Source organism: Lepidochelys kempii, chromosome 1 (genome assembly GCF_965140265.1).
Source record: "Lepidochelys kempii isolate rLepKem1 chromosome 1, rLepKem1.hap2, whole genome shotgun sequence".
NCBI classification, from domain to species: Eukaryota; Metazoa; Chordata; order Testudines; family Cheloniidae; genus Lepidochelys; species Lepidochelys kempii.
In genome coordinates this window covers 186528030-186547550 of record NC_133256.1, presented here as the reverse complement: position 1 = coordinate 186547550, position 19521 = coordinate 186528030, and the positions used below count along the sequence as shown (strand labels likewise).

The following is a 19521-nucleotide window of genomic DNA, read 5'->3' as shown; positions in this document are numbered from 1 at the left end:
ATCCATGTGGATGCTAATGCGGCATCCTATTGATTTCCCCCATGAATTTTGTTCCAATCGCGGGTGCTGATGGCTACAAACTTTTCCCATAGCAGGAGTTCCAGATAGGTAGTCATATTTCACAGAGAGCCATATTTTCCAGGGCCATCTTGGTAGGTCACCAGCCCACTCCACTGATAGACGTGCTGTTCAGTCATGATAAGTTTTAATACTTCGGTGGTATATATGGCTGGCTTACCACTGGAATCTTGGAATAAAATATCTCTTTACCAGCCTGAGCCTCAAGAATCATTATGTCCTTCAACATCATAGAAAGAAGCTTATGTAATATGTTGCGGCCACCCGCCTGCTGCAAAGCAGTCTACAATTTCTAAACACCATTGTGATTTTTAATTTACTATTCTCCGTGCACTCTTTTCACTGCGATTTAAGCTGGTTGTGTCCATGGAGCTTCTGGGATCTGAAGCATTCCTCTCACAATATACTGAAATTCAGTTTTACAAAGTATCTTTTTTTTTTTTTTTTTTTTTTTGTCCTTGGGATTCCACAAGGATTTTTTTTTTTTTTGCTCATGCACAGAACTATTTGTGAATCACTGTGACAATAATGTTCTGTTTTATATCTGCTTGCAGGAACTTGTACTTCTACTGGCTGTTGTACCTTGGTAGCTTTTGCTCACTCCACTGGAAGCCTGGGTTTCCATACCATCATACACCAGTCCTAGAGGAAGCATTCCCATGATGAATTTATTGTCGACATTCTGGACAGGGACAACAAATAGGTGCAATACCAAAGAGAGAAGAATTCACTTAAAGTGGAGAGGCAAGTGGAAAGGCACAGGCAGGTTGCAGAGATGAGGACAGAATTACAGCGTGGGAGCAGATACTTACATCGCAGTTCCTGGAAGAGGAACGTTGGTTAGGGGCGGAAGACTTAGTGTAGCAGAACGACCAGTTTGACTAATGGCTGTTTTTGCTAATAGTTGCAAGAGTGCAGGCTCCTGCCATGCTTATACTGTGACCTGAGTCTCCTTCATGGTACCTTTTTCAGAGTAGCAGCCGTGTTAGTCTGTATCCGCAAAAAGAAAAGGAGTACTTGTGGCCGAAGTGAGCTGTAGCTCACGAAAGCTTATGCTCTAATAAATTTGTTAGTCTCCAAGGTGCCACAAGTACTCCTTTTCTTTCTTCATGGTACCGTGTGCTGCATACCAGGGTCTCTTTGAACAATTTCATGATTGGCTGGCCCATGCAACTGGGACTTAATAGCAGCTGTACTGGGCAAATCTACCCCTTTATACTTCCACCCCGTGCAGACCTTCTTCTCCCTCTTGCAGTCCGCCACTCTCCCGCAGGCCTCTATGCCCATGCAGCAATGGCAAGTGAGTGGTAAATGCACAAGAGAGGAAGAAGAAAACTTGCTAGGTGACACACACAACTGGAGGATTTTTCTGACGGCACTGTTTGCATTGTTCAGTGTTGCATGCACTTTGTTTTATTACTGGTTGTGGTATTGGTTTATTACTGTTGTTTCAGTATTCTAATGGTAGCAAGCCTGCCTGGCAATACTTTAATATTGTTATTTTTATAATACAAATAAAGGCTTTTATTTTATTTAAAAAATTATTGCCATCAGTATGTCATACCTTTATAATAGGTATTTTGAATAATAAAGATAAACACACAGTAAGGCACATCAAGCAAGGTGAATCTAAACAGAAATTACTAAAAAAGAACAGGAGTACTTGTGGCACCTTAGAGACTAACAAATTTATTAGAGCATAAGCTTTTGAGGGCTACAGTCAGCTTCATCGGATGCATAGAATGGAACATATAGAAAGAAGAAATAGATATATATATATATATATACAGATAAGTTGGAAGTTGCCATACAAACTGTGAGAGGCTAAATAGTTAAGATGAGCTGTTATCAGCAGGAGAAAAAAAAACTTTTGTAGTGATAATCAAGATGGCCCATTTAGACAGTTGACAAGAAGGTGTGAGGATACTTAACTTCAGGGAAATAGATTCAATATGTATAATGACCCAGCCACTCCCAGTCTCTATTCAGAGACAAACACCTAAAAGATCTCTATCAAGCATTCTTAAAACTACAATACCCACCTGCTGAAGTGAAAAAACAGATTGATAGAGCCAGAAGTCACCTACTACAGGACAGGTCCAACAAAGAAAATAACAGAACACCATTAGCTGTCACCTTCAGCCCCCAACTAAAACCTTCCAGCACATCATCAAAGATTTACAACCTATCTGGAAAAATGATCCCTCACTCTCACAGGTCTTGGGAGACAGACCAGTCCTCGCTTACAGACAGTCCCTCAACCTGAAGCAAATATTCTCCAGCAACCACACAACAAAAACACTAACCCAGGAACCTATCCTTGCAACAAAGCCCGATGCCAACTCTGTCCACATATTTGGTCAAGTGACACCATCATAGGACATAATCACATTAGCCATGCCATCGGGCTCATTCACCTGCACATCTACCAATGTGATATATGCCATCATGTGCCAGCAATGCCCCTCTGCCATGTACATTGGCCAAACTGGACAGTCTCTACGCAAAAGAATAAATGGACACAAATCTGACATCAGGAATCATAACATTCAAAAACTGGTAGGAGAACACTTCAACCTCTCTGGCCACTCAGTAAAAAATTTAAGGGTGGCAATTTTGCAACAGAAAAGCCTCAAAAACAGACTCCAAGGAGAAACTTCTGAGCTTGAATTAATATGCAAACTAGATACCATTAACTTGGTTTTGAATAGAGACTGGGAGTGGCTGGGTCATTACACATATTGAATCTATTTCTCCATGTTAAGTATCCTTACACCTTGTCAACTGTCTAAATGGGCCATCTTGATTATCACTGCAAAAGTTTTGTTCTGCTGATGATGATAGCCCATCTTAACTAATTAGCCTCTTACAGTTTGTATGGCAACTTCCAACTTATCTGTGTGTGTGCATATATGTATATGTGTGTATGTATATATATATATATTCTTACTATATGTTCCATTCTATGCATCCGATGAAGTGGGCTGTAGCCCACGAAAGCTTATGCTCTAATAAATTTCTTAGTCTCTAAGGTGCCACAAGTACTCCTGTTCTTTTTGCAGATACAGACTAACACGGTTGCTACTCTGAAACCAGAAATTAAGAAATCTGTGTATATCAATAATGTAAATGCACAGTTCCCACACCACTACATTAGCAGTCATATTATCCATAACAAAAATCATGACAATCAGTAGCGCGTTCCCCCCCATTCACTGTATACAGTGACACCACCCTCTATTCCATCGCGTGATGTGACAGTACCTCATTTATGGTAAACGTTACTGTACAAATATATTAATATATGTACTCATCTTCTGTTGGCCCATGCAGGTCCATAAGGTGGGATCACAGAGTGTCCCTGATTTCTGTTGCCTGGCTCCATCCGGCTCCAGGTGTTCGCTTTCTGGTTGAGTGTACTGGTTCAGCAATCCATTCCCGTCATAAGTCCATTCAGGGGCATATAGCTTACCTTAGGCTTCACAAAGATTGCGAAGAGCACAGCAAGCCACAATAATGTGGACATCTTTAATGATACTGGAATCTAAAGGGATCTGTGGACAGCACCAGCGGGATTTCAGTCTGCCAAACGTACATTCAACACCATTCTACACCTGTTGAGAGTGTAATTTAAACCTTCTTTTTAAACTATTTTGCACTCTTACATCAGGATATGTTTAAGGCAAAAGGGGTCACGCAGGGTCCCCCAGAATAACAGTGGGAACAATAACACCGTTTATGACAATGTCATAGTTTCCCAGCCTGTCCAGGAAGGTAGACTCTCAATCAGCAGAAAACCCTGGCATCGTTAACCTTTCTAGTGCAGCCCATGCCGACATCCATAAGTCGGCCTCTGTGGTCCACAGGAGCCTAATATGTAATAATGGAGTAGTACCCTTTACAGTTTATGTACTCGCTCCTGGAAAGGGGAGGGTGGCAAACTGTGGGCACATGAGTCCCATCAGTGACCCCAGTGCAGTTTGAAAAGCGTATTCTCTCAAAACCAGCAGTTACTTTAGGAATATTGTTTATTTCCACCACCATTGGGTAAATAATGCACCTGATTGCCTCAGAAACCTTGGCCATCCACAGTTGACTTTCCAGCACCATAATGGTTCGCAACAGACCTATAGCACTTGGGTAGCCAGCTTGCAGATGATTATAACAATCTGCTTCTGGACTGATATGGCATCCTCATGTGTGTTGTGAGGCTGGAGGGTTGGGGCAAGCTGCCTACAATGCTCCAGAAATGCAGGTTTCTTCATGTGAAAGTTCTGGACCCACTGCTGGTCATCCCAGGTCCACATGGCGAAGTGATCCCACCAGTCTGTGCTTGTGGCCCTACTCCACAAGCACCCATCTACAAAGGGGTCATAAGCAGCTATACCAAGAGTAATGAGTAGCATCAGCCAATTTGATTCTTCCTCGTCTGTATCGTCATTGTCCTGCTCCATCATTTTTTCTGTCAGGTGCCAGTGGTGAGTCAGGAAACATCCACCATGGAATCTTTGCTTGTTTCCTGAAACAAGAGCAAAAGCCCAAGCAAGAGAAGTTCATCAAATGGTGACTCAAATGGGAGCATGCAGAGCAAAATGATGGTTCAGCAGAATGTGTTGGTGGGCTGCAACAACTTCCTGTGATAGGTGTGGTGGCAGTCAAGTTTTCCCTTACTGCACCATGAACAAAGGGCTAGAACAACCACTTTTCAGGAGGGCGATAGAAAGTTGTGGACATTGGAGTCCCAGGGTGGAGCCTGGGCTCAAAAATTCTTAAGCTAGGGTCACTAATGTGTGGATGCTCAAGCCCTGGGCTTTCAAACCCAGAGTCCATGGATTCAAGTCCCACTAATCCTGGGCTTACATTGCAGTGTAGATATACCCTTAAGCTGAAGGGCTATAAAATAGCAGTGTAGATGTTTGTCTTGGGCTGGAGCTTAGACTCTGAGACCTGAATGTCTACACTGCTGTTTTTAGTCCTGGAGCCCAAGTCAGCTGACACGGGTCTGAGACTCAGTGCTATGGGTTTTTTATCACAATGTAGACATAACCTGAGGGGGCACCACTTTTTCTTCTTACTCTTACAACAGCTTCATACTACTAAAGTAATAGGAAAGAGAAACAAAACCAAAGCATTATTTCCAGATGTTTTAAAATTATAGTGTAACTTTAATTTTAGTAGTAAGCACATTAATATACTGATTTTTTTTTTAAACTAGTTCTCTTGATTTTAAAATACCTGGAGATTTTTGGAAAGGATGAAAGCCTAGTCTGCAGGTCCTGTCACAATGAAATGAAATTGCTTTTTATTTTATACTGTGAAATGGTCATCTCTGAACTTCTTTTAATGGTTGATTCTCAAACTTAAAAAATAAAAAGCTGCAACTTTCAGTAAATATATAATCATGGTGATTCAAGTATGCTTTTTAAGACTTTCTCCTCTGTATTATGTAGATAAAATACTTTGCACGGAAACTGACATACTTGAAAATACACCTCTTGTTCATAAATTGCTAGCCTTTCTCTGCTTTTACACAGTTTGCGTATGATAACATAGCTACAATTTTTTGTTTTGATTTGGTGTGTTTTTTTCCTCAAAATGATCAAAGATCATATATTTTAGCATTGGCCGAATTCTTTTATAAATGGATTTATGAATAACCAGTATAGTGGCCCAGATCCTCTGCTGTGCTAAATTCATCTTGCTGCAGCAAAAAGGGCTTGTAAATAGCTAGTTATGGTTCCTCGGTTCCAATGGCGGATCTGTATTAGTCCCAGTTTAGCCTGGGTAATACACGAACCTACATCAGCTGGCAGTGGTCCCTAATGCCAGCTGGGGATTGCCAGGGTGCAGAATGACCTCCTCTCCAACCTCAGCATGGTCCCTGTACCCCAGCCAGGTGGAAGAATTCATGTTAATCATAAACTTTGCAAAAGTTTTTCTTTATGACCTTGTCTACACAGGGGAATGTCTGTGGCAGAATAACTGTTCTGGTATAATGCAGAGCGGAGAAAATATTTCAGCATAGTGTCCACCCAGAGAAGCTATACTAGAATAGCTCTAGTGAAATAGTTCAATGTGCTCATATAGGCGTGGCCTACTTCTTGTTAAGGAATAATATGCCTGACACTGACGCATGCTGCATTTGGAGATATTCTGCTGTACTTACCACATAATTCAGATGTGATAACCATTTTTTACTCAAACCAGTGTCTTTACATGGCTTTTATAGTGTAGTCTCTGTTTGTTTTAGTGCTAGTGATGCGCTTAAAGGAGAAGGGTTACAAGAAGGTGTAGATTGGCTCCAAGGTAGGTCAAATCTACTTCTATTATAATTTTATTTTCTTTCCGTTAGACTTTGTTTTCATTTTGTAAGTTTTCTTTCATTTCATTTGCCTTGTTTCTATCTATTTCTGCTCTCAGATCAAATCACACAGTGAGTACCAGTACCAAACCTGATATTTTATGCCGTGGTGTTCTGTTTTTTTATTATGATTTTCTGCAGCTAGGACCGTTCCAGCAGCGGTGATATTTCTTTTTAAAAATTTACATAAACCCAAAATTACAGAATATTCTTTGGAGAAAAGATAAACTATTACTAAAAATTAATGTGTACCATTGGAAGTGGGACTTGCAGTCTAAGAATCTCTTGCTTAGGGTAAGAGTACAATGTGCTCTTGAATCTTTCTTATGTTGCACATGGTAACTTAATTATTTTCCTAGTTACCTTAGCTGTTATGCTCCAATGATCCATATTTCTTTTTTTTCCTCCATATTTTATTATCCCTTTCAAATGTTGAGTAAACAGGCCGAGCAATATATGAAGGTTTCTAGAAGAACTGGGAGTCCTGGTCCAGGTTAATCTTACGAGAGCACTATTGAACACTCTTGAACACCAAATATTTCCTAACTGCATCATATATGACTCTGTCCTCCACTCAAGCTGTGACATTTAGGGGTGATTGTGTTTCCACTGAAGAGAATGGCAGTCTTGCCATTGATTTAAACAGAAGGATTGGAATATCCAATCCATTCAGGAATATCCAATTTTTATGGATGTCTGGAGGCGAGAGAAGGCTATTAAAATGTATTGTATGGTGTCATATACATTTATAATGATATGGAAGCTGAAGACATCTTAGGCCCTGGCTTCTGCATTTGTTGTTGGAGCTGTAGAACAGGTTTTTTATGAACACTCTGAGTTGTAAAGGGACTCTGTCAATTTAAAATCTAGTCACTTTCAAAAAAGGAATTAAAAGTACAGGTGGCCAACACAGGGGTTTCCAGTTAATAGTAAAGTTCATGGTTTTGATATTTGGGTTCATTCCAAATTGGAATGATTCCAAGTTTTTCAACATTTTCTATGAACTGGGAATCCTGAAAAAAAATTAACGAAATATCAATGTCAATTTTACTCTGCAGCTGCCAGGTCTCTCCCTAGGGTCTACAACTCTCTGGCAGCCCCCCAGGAGTTCAGAAGCCCTGGGGGTTCTCGCCAAGGGAAGTCCACATGGCACATCTGCCCTTGAGCAGCCCATTAAAGGACTTCCTGGCTCCTTGGCAAATACCTTTAGAAATTCTAAGGTATGTCTGCACTGTGATTAAAACCCCTGTGGCACCAAGTCTCAGAGCCTGGGTCAGCTGACTATAAAATTGTAGTGTAGACATTCAGGCTCAGGCTGGAAGCTGCCTCTGAGACCCACTCCCCTCGCAAGGGCGTCTTTTATTGCAGTATAAACATATCCTGAGAGTGATACTTCCTAAAGTACCTATCTGTTTGGGGTGTTGTGAGGATTAATTATTTAATTTATTTATTAAAGTTTGTGCAATCCTTAGAAGCTGTTAAGCACTGTAACTAAAATAATATTAAATCCTTCTGAGACTAATTATTAAAAGAAGTGCACTACTTGTTTGGGACCAGGATTAAAGAACGGAAGACAAAGTGATACATTTACATTATACCGATAATAACACATGCAGCAGTCTCATAATTATATAAACAGTATGAGATGTTTATGTAATGATTTTAATCTCTTTCATGCAGAGTCTGTGTACTACTGAGTTTGTATAGTGCTTAGTACAATGAGGCCCTGATTTTGTTTGAGTCCTTGAGAGCTATTGCTAAACAAATAATAACAACAAATCCTGCATTTAGGTTGGTAGGATCACTTTAATTTCCCTCACTCTAATGCACATTCTGAAATTAGTAGTTCATTAATTATTATAACATAACTTAAAATAATTTGGTTTAAATCTAATTGGGAACAAAAGTCAATATTTGTGTAAGGCCTTCTATAAGAAGCCGTGTAATTTGCTCCCCCCCCCCACATTTTGGTGGTCTGTTCTGAGCAAGCCACTAGATGTCAGTAATGATCCAAAGTACATTACAGCTAAAGTAAATGTTTGTCTTATTTCAAATGGCAGTAAAGAATTACTTTTAATCAGGTACTATATTTTGTATTATCTCCATTTATTCACGAGTAGTTAGAGTACTCTTTCTATTCAGTCTAATCTAGTGACTGGAGTGACATAGGGTTTTTTTAATTACTTTTGTGTCTCCTGTGTGTTGATGATGAGAATGTGAGTGAAGGAATTACTTACCTATCATTATGCAGTAGCATTTTGAGGAAGGGGGAACAAGTCCCCAAAAATAATGTTTATGGGAGGGTGTTCTGTTCTCCCACAAAAGGACAGGATGCACCTTACCCTTCACACAGGTTTTTTTGGGAGGGAGCTCTTCTTCTCCCACATCCTATCACAAAGGGTAGCTTGCAGCTCAGCTGTTTTTCCTGAGTTCCTGACCTGACCTGACCTGAAAGTCTCCTTATTGTCTCAACTTCTTTTGATTCCTCTAGTCTTCATGAGGAATCCTGCAGGTGGCAACAGCCCAGATTTGGAAGTATTGCTCCAGGTGCACACTTTCAGGCTGTTGTTTACATGAATCTGAAATGCCAGCCAGAGATGCTTTCCTGGCAAAACCCATTCTGGATCAAAATTAAAGATTAAAAATGGACCCAGTCACCTCTTGGACCAGGGGTTAGAAGATGCATTTAAAAATAACACATTTAATTGAAAAGATGATAAATCATTATTGCAGTTACTTCTGCTGCAGTTAATTTTGCAAAAATTTCTATTATAGACCCTCACTTTTTTCAGATTATCAGAAAATTAGGAAATACTGATAATTCTTGTTAACTCCTGGAAATGTGCTGGAAATGGCCCACCTTGATTATCACTTCAAAAGGTTTTCTCTCCACCCACCCCACTCTCCTGCTGGTAATAGCTCATCTTCAGTGATCGCTCTCCTTACAATGTATATTTTTTCATGGTTTGTGTGTATATATAAAATCTCCTCACTGTACTTTCCACTGAATGCATCCGATGAAGTGAGCTGTAGCTCAGGAAAGCTTATGCTCAAATAAATTGGTTAGTCTCTAAGGTGCCACAAGTACTCCTTTTCTTTTTGCGAATACAGACTAACACGGCTGCTACTCTGAAACCTGTCATTGAGGAATAGGTTATTGTCATCTGCCCAGAAAAATATTTATTTTATTTTATTAAAGTTATAACTGGAACATATACTTTGCACCCACATTCCATTTCTGCATGAGTTAATTAAGTACACATTGAAACGTTGCTAAGAAATGCCATTGGGCAACAGTGGGAAGTGGCATTGGGCAACAGAAATATGGTCAGCAGTGGGAAGCTGCATTTTCATGTGAACTGCATTAATACCTCTGTAAGACTGAAGTTGAGTCCTATAGTTTATAAACTGTTCAGGATCTAAGCTTTTATGGAATTCAATTACATAGAGGTCCAGAACTTGAGTATAGCCAGAGTTGGAATGCATACTCATGTAACTTCCTGTCTATGTTGTTACCCTGATCCAGGCAGTCACATAAGGTGTGGAAAAAAATAAAATAATTTTGTGGTAGTTTCTTTCTGTTTAAATGGCAGTTCTGGCAGAAATTGTTTAATCAGAGAGGAATCTCAGAAGTAGACCCGCTAGGGTGCAAGTTGAAGATGCAAACTGCAATTTTCTCCTGGTTACAGATGCAACAAATGATATTGTCATTTTGTAACCTAAATATATTGGTTTTCTTTTGGGGGTGACAGTTCCACTAAGTGCGGTGTACTAAAGTTAGTATTTTTCTTTTTGTTACCAGATCAGATCCAAGCAATGAAGACATGAGAGGCCAGTAAGATAAAAGACCTGTCATACATTAACTTTGGCAGTGGATGTACAAGCCCCTGGAACAGGAAGGAAGACCTAAAACAAACAAACAAACAAAACCTATATACAGTGCATTCTGTTGGTTCCTTTCATTATCTTTTACAAGGGCCCAAGATGAGTAAGCTTTTTAGAAAATGTAGTGCATCAGATATGTACATACATGAATTAAATTAAATCTTTGCTAAGTCTGGAGAAAATACTAAAATTAAAATAAGCATCTGCAGTCATTTAAGTTTTATTGTGAAATACAATTTAAGCTTATAATACATCATTTAAATATCCAGTTTTTCGAAGTTACTAATGATTTCTGTGTGCCTGCATAATTTTTTGCATGTCCAAACTTGAGATACCTTTTAAAGAAGACTTTTTCAGAATGTGGATGTGCAGCAGTTCTTGAAAAGTAGGTCCCCATAAGGTGTCTCAAGAAGGGCACTCAAAATCAGTAGTCACTTCTGAAAATCTTGTCTCCTGGTTTTAGCTTTTCAGAGTATTTTGTAACATTGCAAGTTAAAATGTGATATGTGTTTGTTATAAATGATTGCAGATGTTTTTAAGGAATTGCTCATAATGTAATGTATGGTTATGTTGTAATGTAACAGCTGTACACACATTTCTATCAATAAAATATAAGATACACAACATGTTGTTTTTAAGCTGAATTGTGTTTGTCATCGCCTCTTGATGGTTCTCAGTTTTGAATTGTTAACATTTAATCTAAAATTTCCTTTTAATTTTTTGTCTAATTCACTGAGAATAAGAGAACGGAATGCGGTAATAGAATCGAACTTCCTTTGCATAAAACTGTGTTAGAATTACTTCTCTTTGGTAAACTTTCATATAAGTTACACCTTTATGCCTGGCACTTCAAAAAAACTACCATTTAAACTTGCATTTTGAAAATGAAGTTTGTCCACTCGACTAGAACATAATCCTCTTCCTATTGTCATATAAAGTATCTTTTTACGTATCTAATGTGGTAGACTAAACTGTTTAGCATCAAATCCTTGCAGCAAACTAGCTGGATGGAAAAACATCCCAGATAGCAATTTAAGTTGATCTGCTCATGCCTGGGAAATAGATTTTATAATTCTGCTAGGTTTTTCTCTGCAGGAATAAAAAATCCAGAATTGTGGAAGGAGGGCACAATATTTAGTACTATTGGAATGTATTGGATATAGTAATGGAGTGAATGGCTAAATTATGAGGGAATGTCAGCACTGAATTCTTACGACATTTTCCCTGCCCCCTCTCGTTTTCATTTTTTGGAGCAAAGAGAACTGCATGATATAGTGGAATAGCTTCATATATTTTCAGTTAATTAAATAGTTATGTGGAAACTAGTACTAGCTCAACCCGTTCATTACAGGCAACTAAATATTCATATAAAAATGTTCTTACTACGAGTCAAAGCTGAAGAATATTTACTCCTGATACTGCCTCTTCTCCAGACAGTACCTATCCTTCATGTCCTGTCTCCATGGCATCAGATGTTACTGAGGGTATGTCTACACTGCAATAAAAATTCATGACACCGAGTCTCAGAGATTGGGTCAGCTGAGTTGGGCTTGTGGGAATTGTGCTGCAGGGCTAAAAATGGCAGTGTAGATGTTTTGGCACAGGCTAGAGCCTGGGCTCTGAGACCCTCCCAGCTATGAATATTATCCACTGTATATTACTAACTTGTTTTGGATCTAGGTAATATATGAATAGAAAAGAAAAACACTCAGCGGGGATGTAATTTTTCTTGGATTAACTATTTTTTAAATAAAATAGTCTCGATAGGCTGAAGTTTTGTAGTTGTAACTAAACATAACATTAAGGGTAAAGTTGTACCTAATGCTGAAAGGAAGTTTAAGACCCCGTATCATATGGTTTAACTAGGTATGTGACTTTCTTGCTTAAAATGTGTCTGAGTTTAGACCTTGATGTTCCCCTTCTTGGATAATGACTACTCCTTAAAGTGCTAAAGTTTACTTTCTGTACTTAGAACTGCATCTTCTCTGTTGTGGGAATCTGCTGCTCATCAGGCTTGGAATTGCTGATTTCCCCCCCCCCCCCCCCCGCCAAACTCTCAAAGAAAGGCAAACTGTTACTGCTTTCACTTGCTCCAGTGCAGTTTGCCTTGTGAACTGCATTGATACTGCTCCCCAGTCTTCTGCCTTTATGCTCAGATGCAGATGTTTTTTGCAGCAGCACATTAAGGGCTCTTTTCTTTTAACATTTCTTGATATCTTTTCCTCCTTCCAGCTTGGTCTTAATCTGTAGTGAGAGGTTTTCAGGAAAGGAAGAGCGGGGACTCCCATTTCCTAGTGATTTATTCCCCAAACATTTCAACCATTGAGAGGCCCATTTGGCAATGTCTAAAGACTTCTATTCTTGTGTTTGGATGTGAGCTGCACAACTCCAGAAAGAATTAATGCCAGTATGGTAGGGTTAGGAATTACTGCATTAAAATACCTCCTAAGAGTGTATTAAATTAGTTTTTTATTTGGATGGTCTGTCCCTCTTTCTCCAATCTTCTAAAATTTTGGCCTCTTGTAGGCTGCCATCCTACTGAAGACAATAGTACATGTGTATATGACTTTAGAGAGTTAATCCTTTTATGAAAGCTGTTTCTGTTTTCTAATTACTACTAATTAGACATCTAATTTCTACATTAGTTTGTCAGTTCTGTATAAATACACTCTAGTTACAAAAATGGTAAAATAATGTATAATTTTTAATGATTATGATTATTTGTTATTGCCATAGGAAAAGAACAAGTGAGCACAAAGTGGCAGCCTCATACTTCTATTTTTTTTTATCATCTAGAATTTAAGAAATTCATTACTTTGAGCAGATGTGTGTTAAGAATAAATGTAAATGACTTTGTTTACTATAACAAGCAACGTGGAAATGCTGATGACAGATTCTAGGCTGGCTATCTTGAAGCTAAAGTCAACTGTTAAATGCACTAATATGTCTTCTTAGAAAAAATCACTAGGGCACTGACCAATAAATTACATATTCATTTCCAGCAGGCTTTAATTCCTGGAATGTTTTAATTGCTAAGTGGACTAGAGATTTATGGGGGGATGAAGATGTCCTACTCTCTGCACTCCATTGAGAATGAGCACATAGTGAGATATGAAGTGAGTGGTAAGTTATCATATTCTGCTCTATTCACAGGTGTAAATCCAGAATAATTAACTGAAGGGGCTGCTTAAGATTTATACTGTTGCAACAGAGCAAAATTTGTCCCGAGGACTGTAAATCACACCATTCTCTCCTGTGTCTACGCAAAATGCTGCTGTTGTACTCTTCTCCAAAGGTTGATGGCCTGTCAGTCTTTTACTGCTGTCAGAACACTAACAACATTACTTTATAATGCCAAATAATTAGAATAATGTGTTGTACCATGAAACTCTTAGTGTGTGTGTGTTTAATGCTTGTGAAAGATGTCAGACTAGCAGGAGGTAACACGCATGTATCAGAGAGATTAAAAAAAAAAAAACCTGTTTTAAAATGTTGATATATCCCAATTTTTATTGAAAATCCTGCATTTTGACTGATTTTTAGCCATTAGTTGTAGAGATGCATTGATCTGCTTGGGGGCCTGGATCAACATTCAGTGCCCAGGCCAGGGAAGCTAATGATCCAACCAGCAGACCAAATCCCTTGATGAATCCTAGTCACATGCTATCTGAGGCATGTTGCGCATATACTAAGAAGATTCATCTGCTATGTAATATAGTAGGTCTGATTGGGGGTGTTGTGCATAGATATTATTATGGCTACTGCCTAATCTTAATACAGGACTTCTTCTTCATTATAACTAATGCCAATTGTGGTGGTGGTTTTAACACTATTCTATACCCTTAATATGATGTGAGGCTGTGTAGTACATGCCATGGTAATTTATTTCGTGGAAGCATCTGCAGTGATACAAACTAGTGCTTTATAATTAATTTGCCAATGTTCAGCCAATTAGATTACTATTCATATCCACATGAACTTTTCTAGAGAACAAGTCCTTAGTTTGGTAGAATGGTTCTGTAGGAACAGATAATTCTAGATGAGTTGTTGCTGGCATCCCGCTATAAGATTGAGCTAGGTTTGCTTTATTTCACTTTTCTAATGAAGGTGTTTCCCATGCTATACTAATTTGATACCCATAAATGCCACTGTTCTAAATATTTTTTTACAAAATTATTAATTAAATGAAAGTTATAATACCAATAATTTATAATACCTGTCACTTGAAGGTCTTAGTGTTTTATGAACTATCTATTAAATGTAAACACTCCTATGAGATATACATTATCCCAATTTTACTGAAAGGAACACTGACGCATAGAGAGGCTAAGTAATTTCCCCTGTGACATGCAATGGGCACCTCTGAAAATCAGGCCAAGCTTATTTAGGAACCTAAATATGTATTTAACAGCCTAATTTTAGGCATCTAGATTTGAAAATAGCTTTGAAGAGTAGTAACTACCATATAGGCTCAGCAAGACGGTGACTGGGCAAAATATTATTTGGCCATCTTAAACTACTGTCTCTGCCAAAGGCTGTCATCAGTTTAGCCTTAGTAAAGGGAAAGAAGGACATTGGGAAATGTGGGGAAGGCACCAAGATAGAGTACATGGGGAAGGAGAGGGAAGAATAAGATGTGTGTTTGGGGTGGAATAGAGTAAAGTTCTAATGAGCTCAGAATAGCAACAAAAGCAAATGATTGAGCTAGATGATTGGGCAGGATACAGATGAAATTTAAAAGGAAAAACTGTATCTAAAAAAGGAAATGGATAGATAATAAAATGGAAAATATCATAATGCCACTATATAAATCCATGATACGCCCACACCTTGAATACTGCATGAAGTTCTGATTGCCCCATCTCAAAAATGATATATTAGAAAAGGAAAAGGTACGGAGAAGGGCAATGAAAATGATTAGGGGTCTGAAATAGCTACTATATGAGGAGAGATTAAAAAGATTGGGACTTTTCAGCTTGGAAAAGAGATAACTAAAGGGGGATATGATAAAGGTCTATAACATCATGAATGGTGTGGAGAAAGTGAATAAGGAAGTGTTATTTATCCCTTCACATAACACAACAACGAGGGATCACCCAATTAATAGGCAGCAGGTTTAAAACAAACAAAAGAAAGTACCTTTTCACACAATGCACAGTCAACCTATGAAACTCGTTGCCAAGGGATATTGTGAAGACCAAAACTATAACTGGGTAAAAAAAAATTTAGATAAGTTCATGGAGGATAGATTCATCAATGGCTATTAGCCAAGATGATCAGGGATGCATGCGCTTGATGTCCCTAAACCTCTGACTGCTAGATGCTCAGACTGGATGACAGGGGATAGATCACTTGATGTTTGCCCTGTTCCGTTAATTCCTTTGGAAACAGCTGGCATTGGCCACTGTTGGAAGACAGGATACTGGACTAGATAGACCATTGTTCTGACCCAGCCATTCTTATAAACCAGTAGAGCCATTATTTTGCACTTTATAACAGTACAGTAAAACTACAGAGTTACAAACTACAGAGTTACGAACTGACCGGTCAACCACACATTTCATTGGAACTGGAAGTATGCAATCAGGCAGCAGCAGAGATTCTTCCCCCACCCCCAAAAAAAGCAAATACAGTACAGTACTGTGTTAAATGTAAACTACTAAAAAAATAAAGGGAAAGTTTAAATAAAGATTTGACAAGTTAAGGAAACTTTCTGTGCTTTTTAATTTAAATTAAGATGGTTAAAAGCAGAATTTTTCTTCAGCATAGTAAAGTTTCAAAGCTGTATTACATCAATGTTCAATTGTAAACTTTTAAAAGAACAACCATAACGTTTTGTTCAGAGTTATGAGCAACCGCCATTCCCAAGGTGGTCATAACTCTGAGGTTCTACTGTATTTCAAGAGCTCATTTAGGATTAAATCAAGAATTGATTAGCCAAATCAGTTCGTAATCATGTGGCACAACTTTACCTGCCTACACAATTCTGATTGGCCAGCACTCATGTAGGCAGGTAAACCTTTTTCAGGTACTTCCAAGGTAAAAAGATGGTATTGTAATACTCCGGCTTTACAAACACTCAGGTATCCTTTAAATTCTTATAAGTTAAGAATAGACACTGTCAACCTGGGGGAAAAATTAACACAGAATCAGTACTTGACAACTTTAAAAGTTATCCACTGAGCATTAGATGTAAGCAAGTCAGTGTGGCTGATAACTTTTATGGAAATGACTTCTAAACAAACTGGATTGGTTCCTAAACTAATCCATTACAAGGGGAGGAAAAACACCATTTCCCCCATCTAAAAAAAGCTGACCCATGTTGCAACTAAGTGTTAAGCTGAATTTTGACAGTTCTTCGAGTGATTGCACATGTCCATTCCACTCTTGGTGTACGTGTACCTCATGCACAGTTGGACTTTTTTTCCCTCCAGTGGTATCTGTTGGAGTGGCGTAAGCACCCACTACTGCTGCATGTCACTGCGTGTCTGTATAAAGGGCCCCGCTGCACCAGAGTCCACTCAGTTCCTTCTTACAGCTCAGGACAGTCATTGGAATTACTTGGCTTGCGTTAGCAAGTGCTTTGTGTCCTCATAGTAAATTTATTGTAAATAGTTTTCTAGTTGATTAGTACTTAGTTAATAGTGTAGACAAGATTTTTTTTTTTCAGGCCCCAGTTTGGGGTTTCCATTTCTTGGTACCAAAGGATGCCATGGTAACAAAGGCATCAAACCCTGTGTCTTTTGTGCTAGGCTGATGCCCATGAGCAACCCACACTCAAGGTGCTTGAAGTGGTTAGGGGAAGCTCATAGTTTTGATCATTGCCAGCTCTGCAAAGATTTTAAGATTAGGACAAGGAATGACAGAGGAACCAGGCTAAAGTTTTTGCTCATGGAGGCAGCCCTGAGACCTCTGTCAGAGCCTATCCGTTCGGGCTTGGCACTGAGTGCCTTGGCATAGGTTAGGAGCGTACCTCCTATGTTGCCTGAAAACGGGCACTGCTCGCCCTCCCCAGTGCCAAAGAAGAGGCACAAGACCTACAGGCAGAGTACTGAGAGAGCAATGTCCCTGGAACCGAAATCCTCAAGGCATGGGGATAAGAGTAGAATGCAGCTGAAACCCAAGCATTCCTCTTCTCTGGTACCACAGAAAGTGGCACCAAGGCAGGTCCTTTTGAGTCTGGGGCTTGATGGAGCGCCTTTCACATCTGTAGTCCCAGGACCATCTCCATACTGACCATGCTGGAGGCATTTCTGGTAGTTAGAGATCGATTGCGCCTTTCAGTACAAGTATTCCCGACAGTGCAGGAGACCACGCTCTTGGTTCCAGCAGACCTAGAGGCTCCAGTTTCATCGGTGCAGCACTCAGTATCGCGACAACTGCCATTGCCTCAGATTCCATGCCTCACAGTCCCATTGAAAGGCCAGCCTGGAATGTTGGCTGTGCTGGGTTCTACTCCGACCTGGTACCGGTCTCCAGCACTATTAGGAGCAGTCTCTTCAGGGAACATCTTCCCCCTCTCCCTCCCATTGATTGTAAGACTCAGCAAGAGTTATTGAAGAGGGCGGTTTCAAGCTTGAGGATCCAGGTGGAGGTGGTTAGGAGACCTTCCCCACCCTTTTTGATATTTTGGCCACCACAGAGCCTTAGTGAGTGGCCTTACCTATTAATGAGGCAATTATGGGTCCCATTAAGTCTCTCTAGCAGACCCCTTCGTCCCTTCCTCCCACCTCAGAGAGGGCTGAATGTAAATATTATACTCCGTCCTAGGGGTTTGAATATCTGTACTCTCATCCCTCCTAGGTTCTCTCCTAGGTGGTGTCAGTAGCCATTGAACAGGAACAATAGGGCCAATGGGGAGCAATCCCAAATCAAAAGATGTGAAAAAACTAGATCTGTTTGGTAGAAAAATGTATTCTACTGAGAGATGCAACTCAGGGTTGCCAGCCAACATTCTCTTTTGGGACATTATGATTTTAATGTTTGGGATTCCATATTAAAGTTTAAGGACATGCTGCTGGAAAATGCTAGGCAGGAGTTCTCTTTTGTTGATGAGGGGTTATCTGTAGTAAGAACTTTGCTGCAGACTGCATTGACTGCAGCAAACTTGGCAGCTAGGACCATGGTTTCTGCAGTGGCCAAGCTCAGGAGCTCTTGGCTACAGTCCTCTGAGCTTCTGCAAGAAGTCCTACAGACATTACAAGACCTGCCCTTTGAAGGGTCTTCACTGTTTTTGGAGCAAACCAACTCTAAGTTCCATGGCTTGAAGGACTCTAGGATGACTTTAAAGTGTTTGAGGTTGTATACTCTGGCCCCATACAGAAAACATTTCTGCCCTCCGCATACCTGCCATTACTCTTCCCCTGCTCCTTATTAGTACCTGTAGAGAAAGAAGTGTAGAGGTTATAGACATAGACCACCTACTTCTTCTGCCTCTGAATCAATGCCTGCTCCATTTAGACACCCAGGGAGTACTGAACAGATGTTTTGATGAGTTGCTTGAAGATGCCATGACAGTCCAGGTTTCATCTTCTCTCATATTCGCAACTGCCTTTCCCAATTCCTCAGTGCTTGGTCCTGCATAAGCTCGGACCAATGGGTATTAAGTACTGTATGTAAGGTGATGAGTCATTCCTGAACTAGAGCCTGGTTAAGTCACATGCGTTGATTGATCATTCTTATGCTAGGTTTCAGCCAATATACAAGTCAGGAGCTGGGCTGGTGACTCAAGGCAGATATATAAGCCTCAAAGGAGAAACAGTAGCTCAGCACCTGGCTTATGGATTGGATGGAGCCTAGCACAGGAATGACTCATCAATGCATGTGGCTTAATCAGGCTCTAGTTCAGGGGTGACTCATCACCTTACACACCTCTAATTTGTTTCTACCTTTCCCTTTTCAGAGACCACTGTCACACGGAGCCACTCCTCCAGAAGGTTCAGGCTCTCCCTCAGGTAGGAGCCATAGAGGAGGTTCCACAGTATCTGAGGGAAGGGGTTTTATTTCCATTATTTCCTAGTCCTGGAAGCAAAAAGAGGTCTCAGACCAATTTTAGACCTGTGCCAGCTCAACAGATATCTTAAAACGCAGAAAGATTTGCATGGCAATTCTGGCTTCTGTTATTCCTTCCCTGGATCCTAAAGACGGATATGCTGTCCTCAGTTTAAAAGATGCCTCTTTTCAGGTGGCAATTTATC

The 19521-nt window shown here is 39.7% G+C and overlaps 2 protein-coding genes across 10 annotated transcripts in view; both read left to right on the top strand.

Annotated features, from left to right (window-relative positions):
• Positions 1-10948, top strand: part of ARL6 (ARF like GTPase 6) — a 36913-nt gene extending 25965 nt beyond the window's left edge. For 7 of the 8 annotated variants that reach the window (XM_073305155.1, XM_073305129.1, XM_073305108.1 and 4 more), the window contains 2 exons: positions 6329-6384; positions 10242-10948. In XM_073305155.1, the coding sequence (XP_073161256.1) occupies positions 6329-6384; positions 10242-10267 (82 nt within the window). In that variant the 3' untranslated portion in view covers positions 10268-10948. The remainder of the gene's footprint in view (positions 1-6328; positions 6385-10241) is intronic. The other variant, XM_073305175.1, reaches the window with a different exon arrangement.
• Positions 10949-13330: 2382 nt separating this feature from the next.
• The window catches only part of CRYBG3 (crystallin beta-gamma domain containing 3), a 145436-nt gene continuing 139245 nt past the window's right edge, over positions 13331-19521 (top strand). Inside the window, exon 1 of one of the 2 annotated variants that reach the window (XR_012154202.1) lies at positions 13331-13440. The gene's annotated coding sequence lies outside the window, so the exon portion shown is untranslated. Of the gene's footprint in view, positions 13448-19521 lie in introns of both variants that reach the window. The other variant, XR_012154203.1, reaches the window with a different exon arrangement.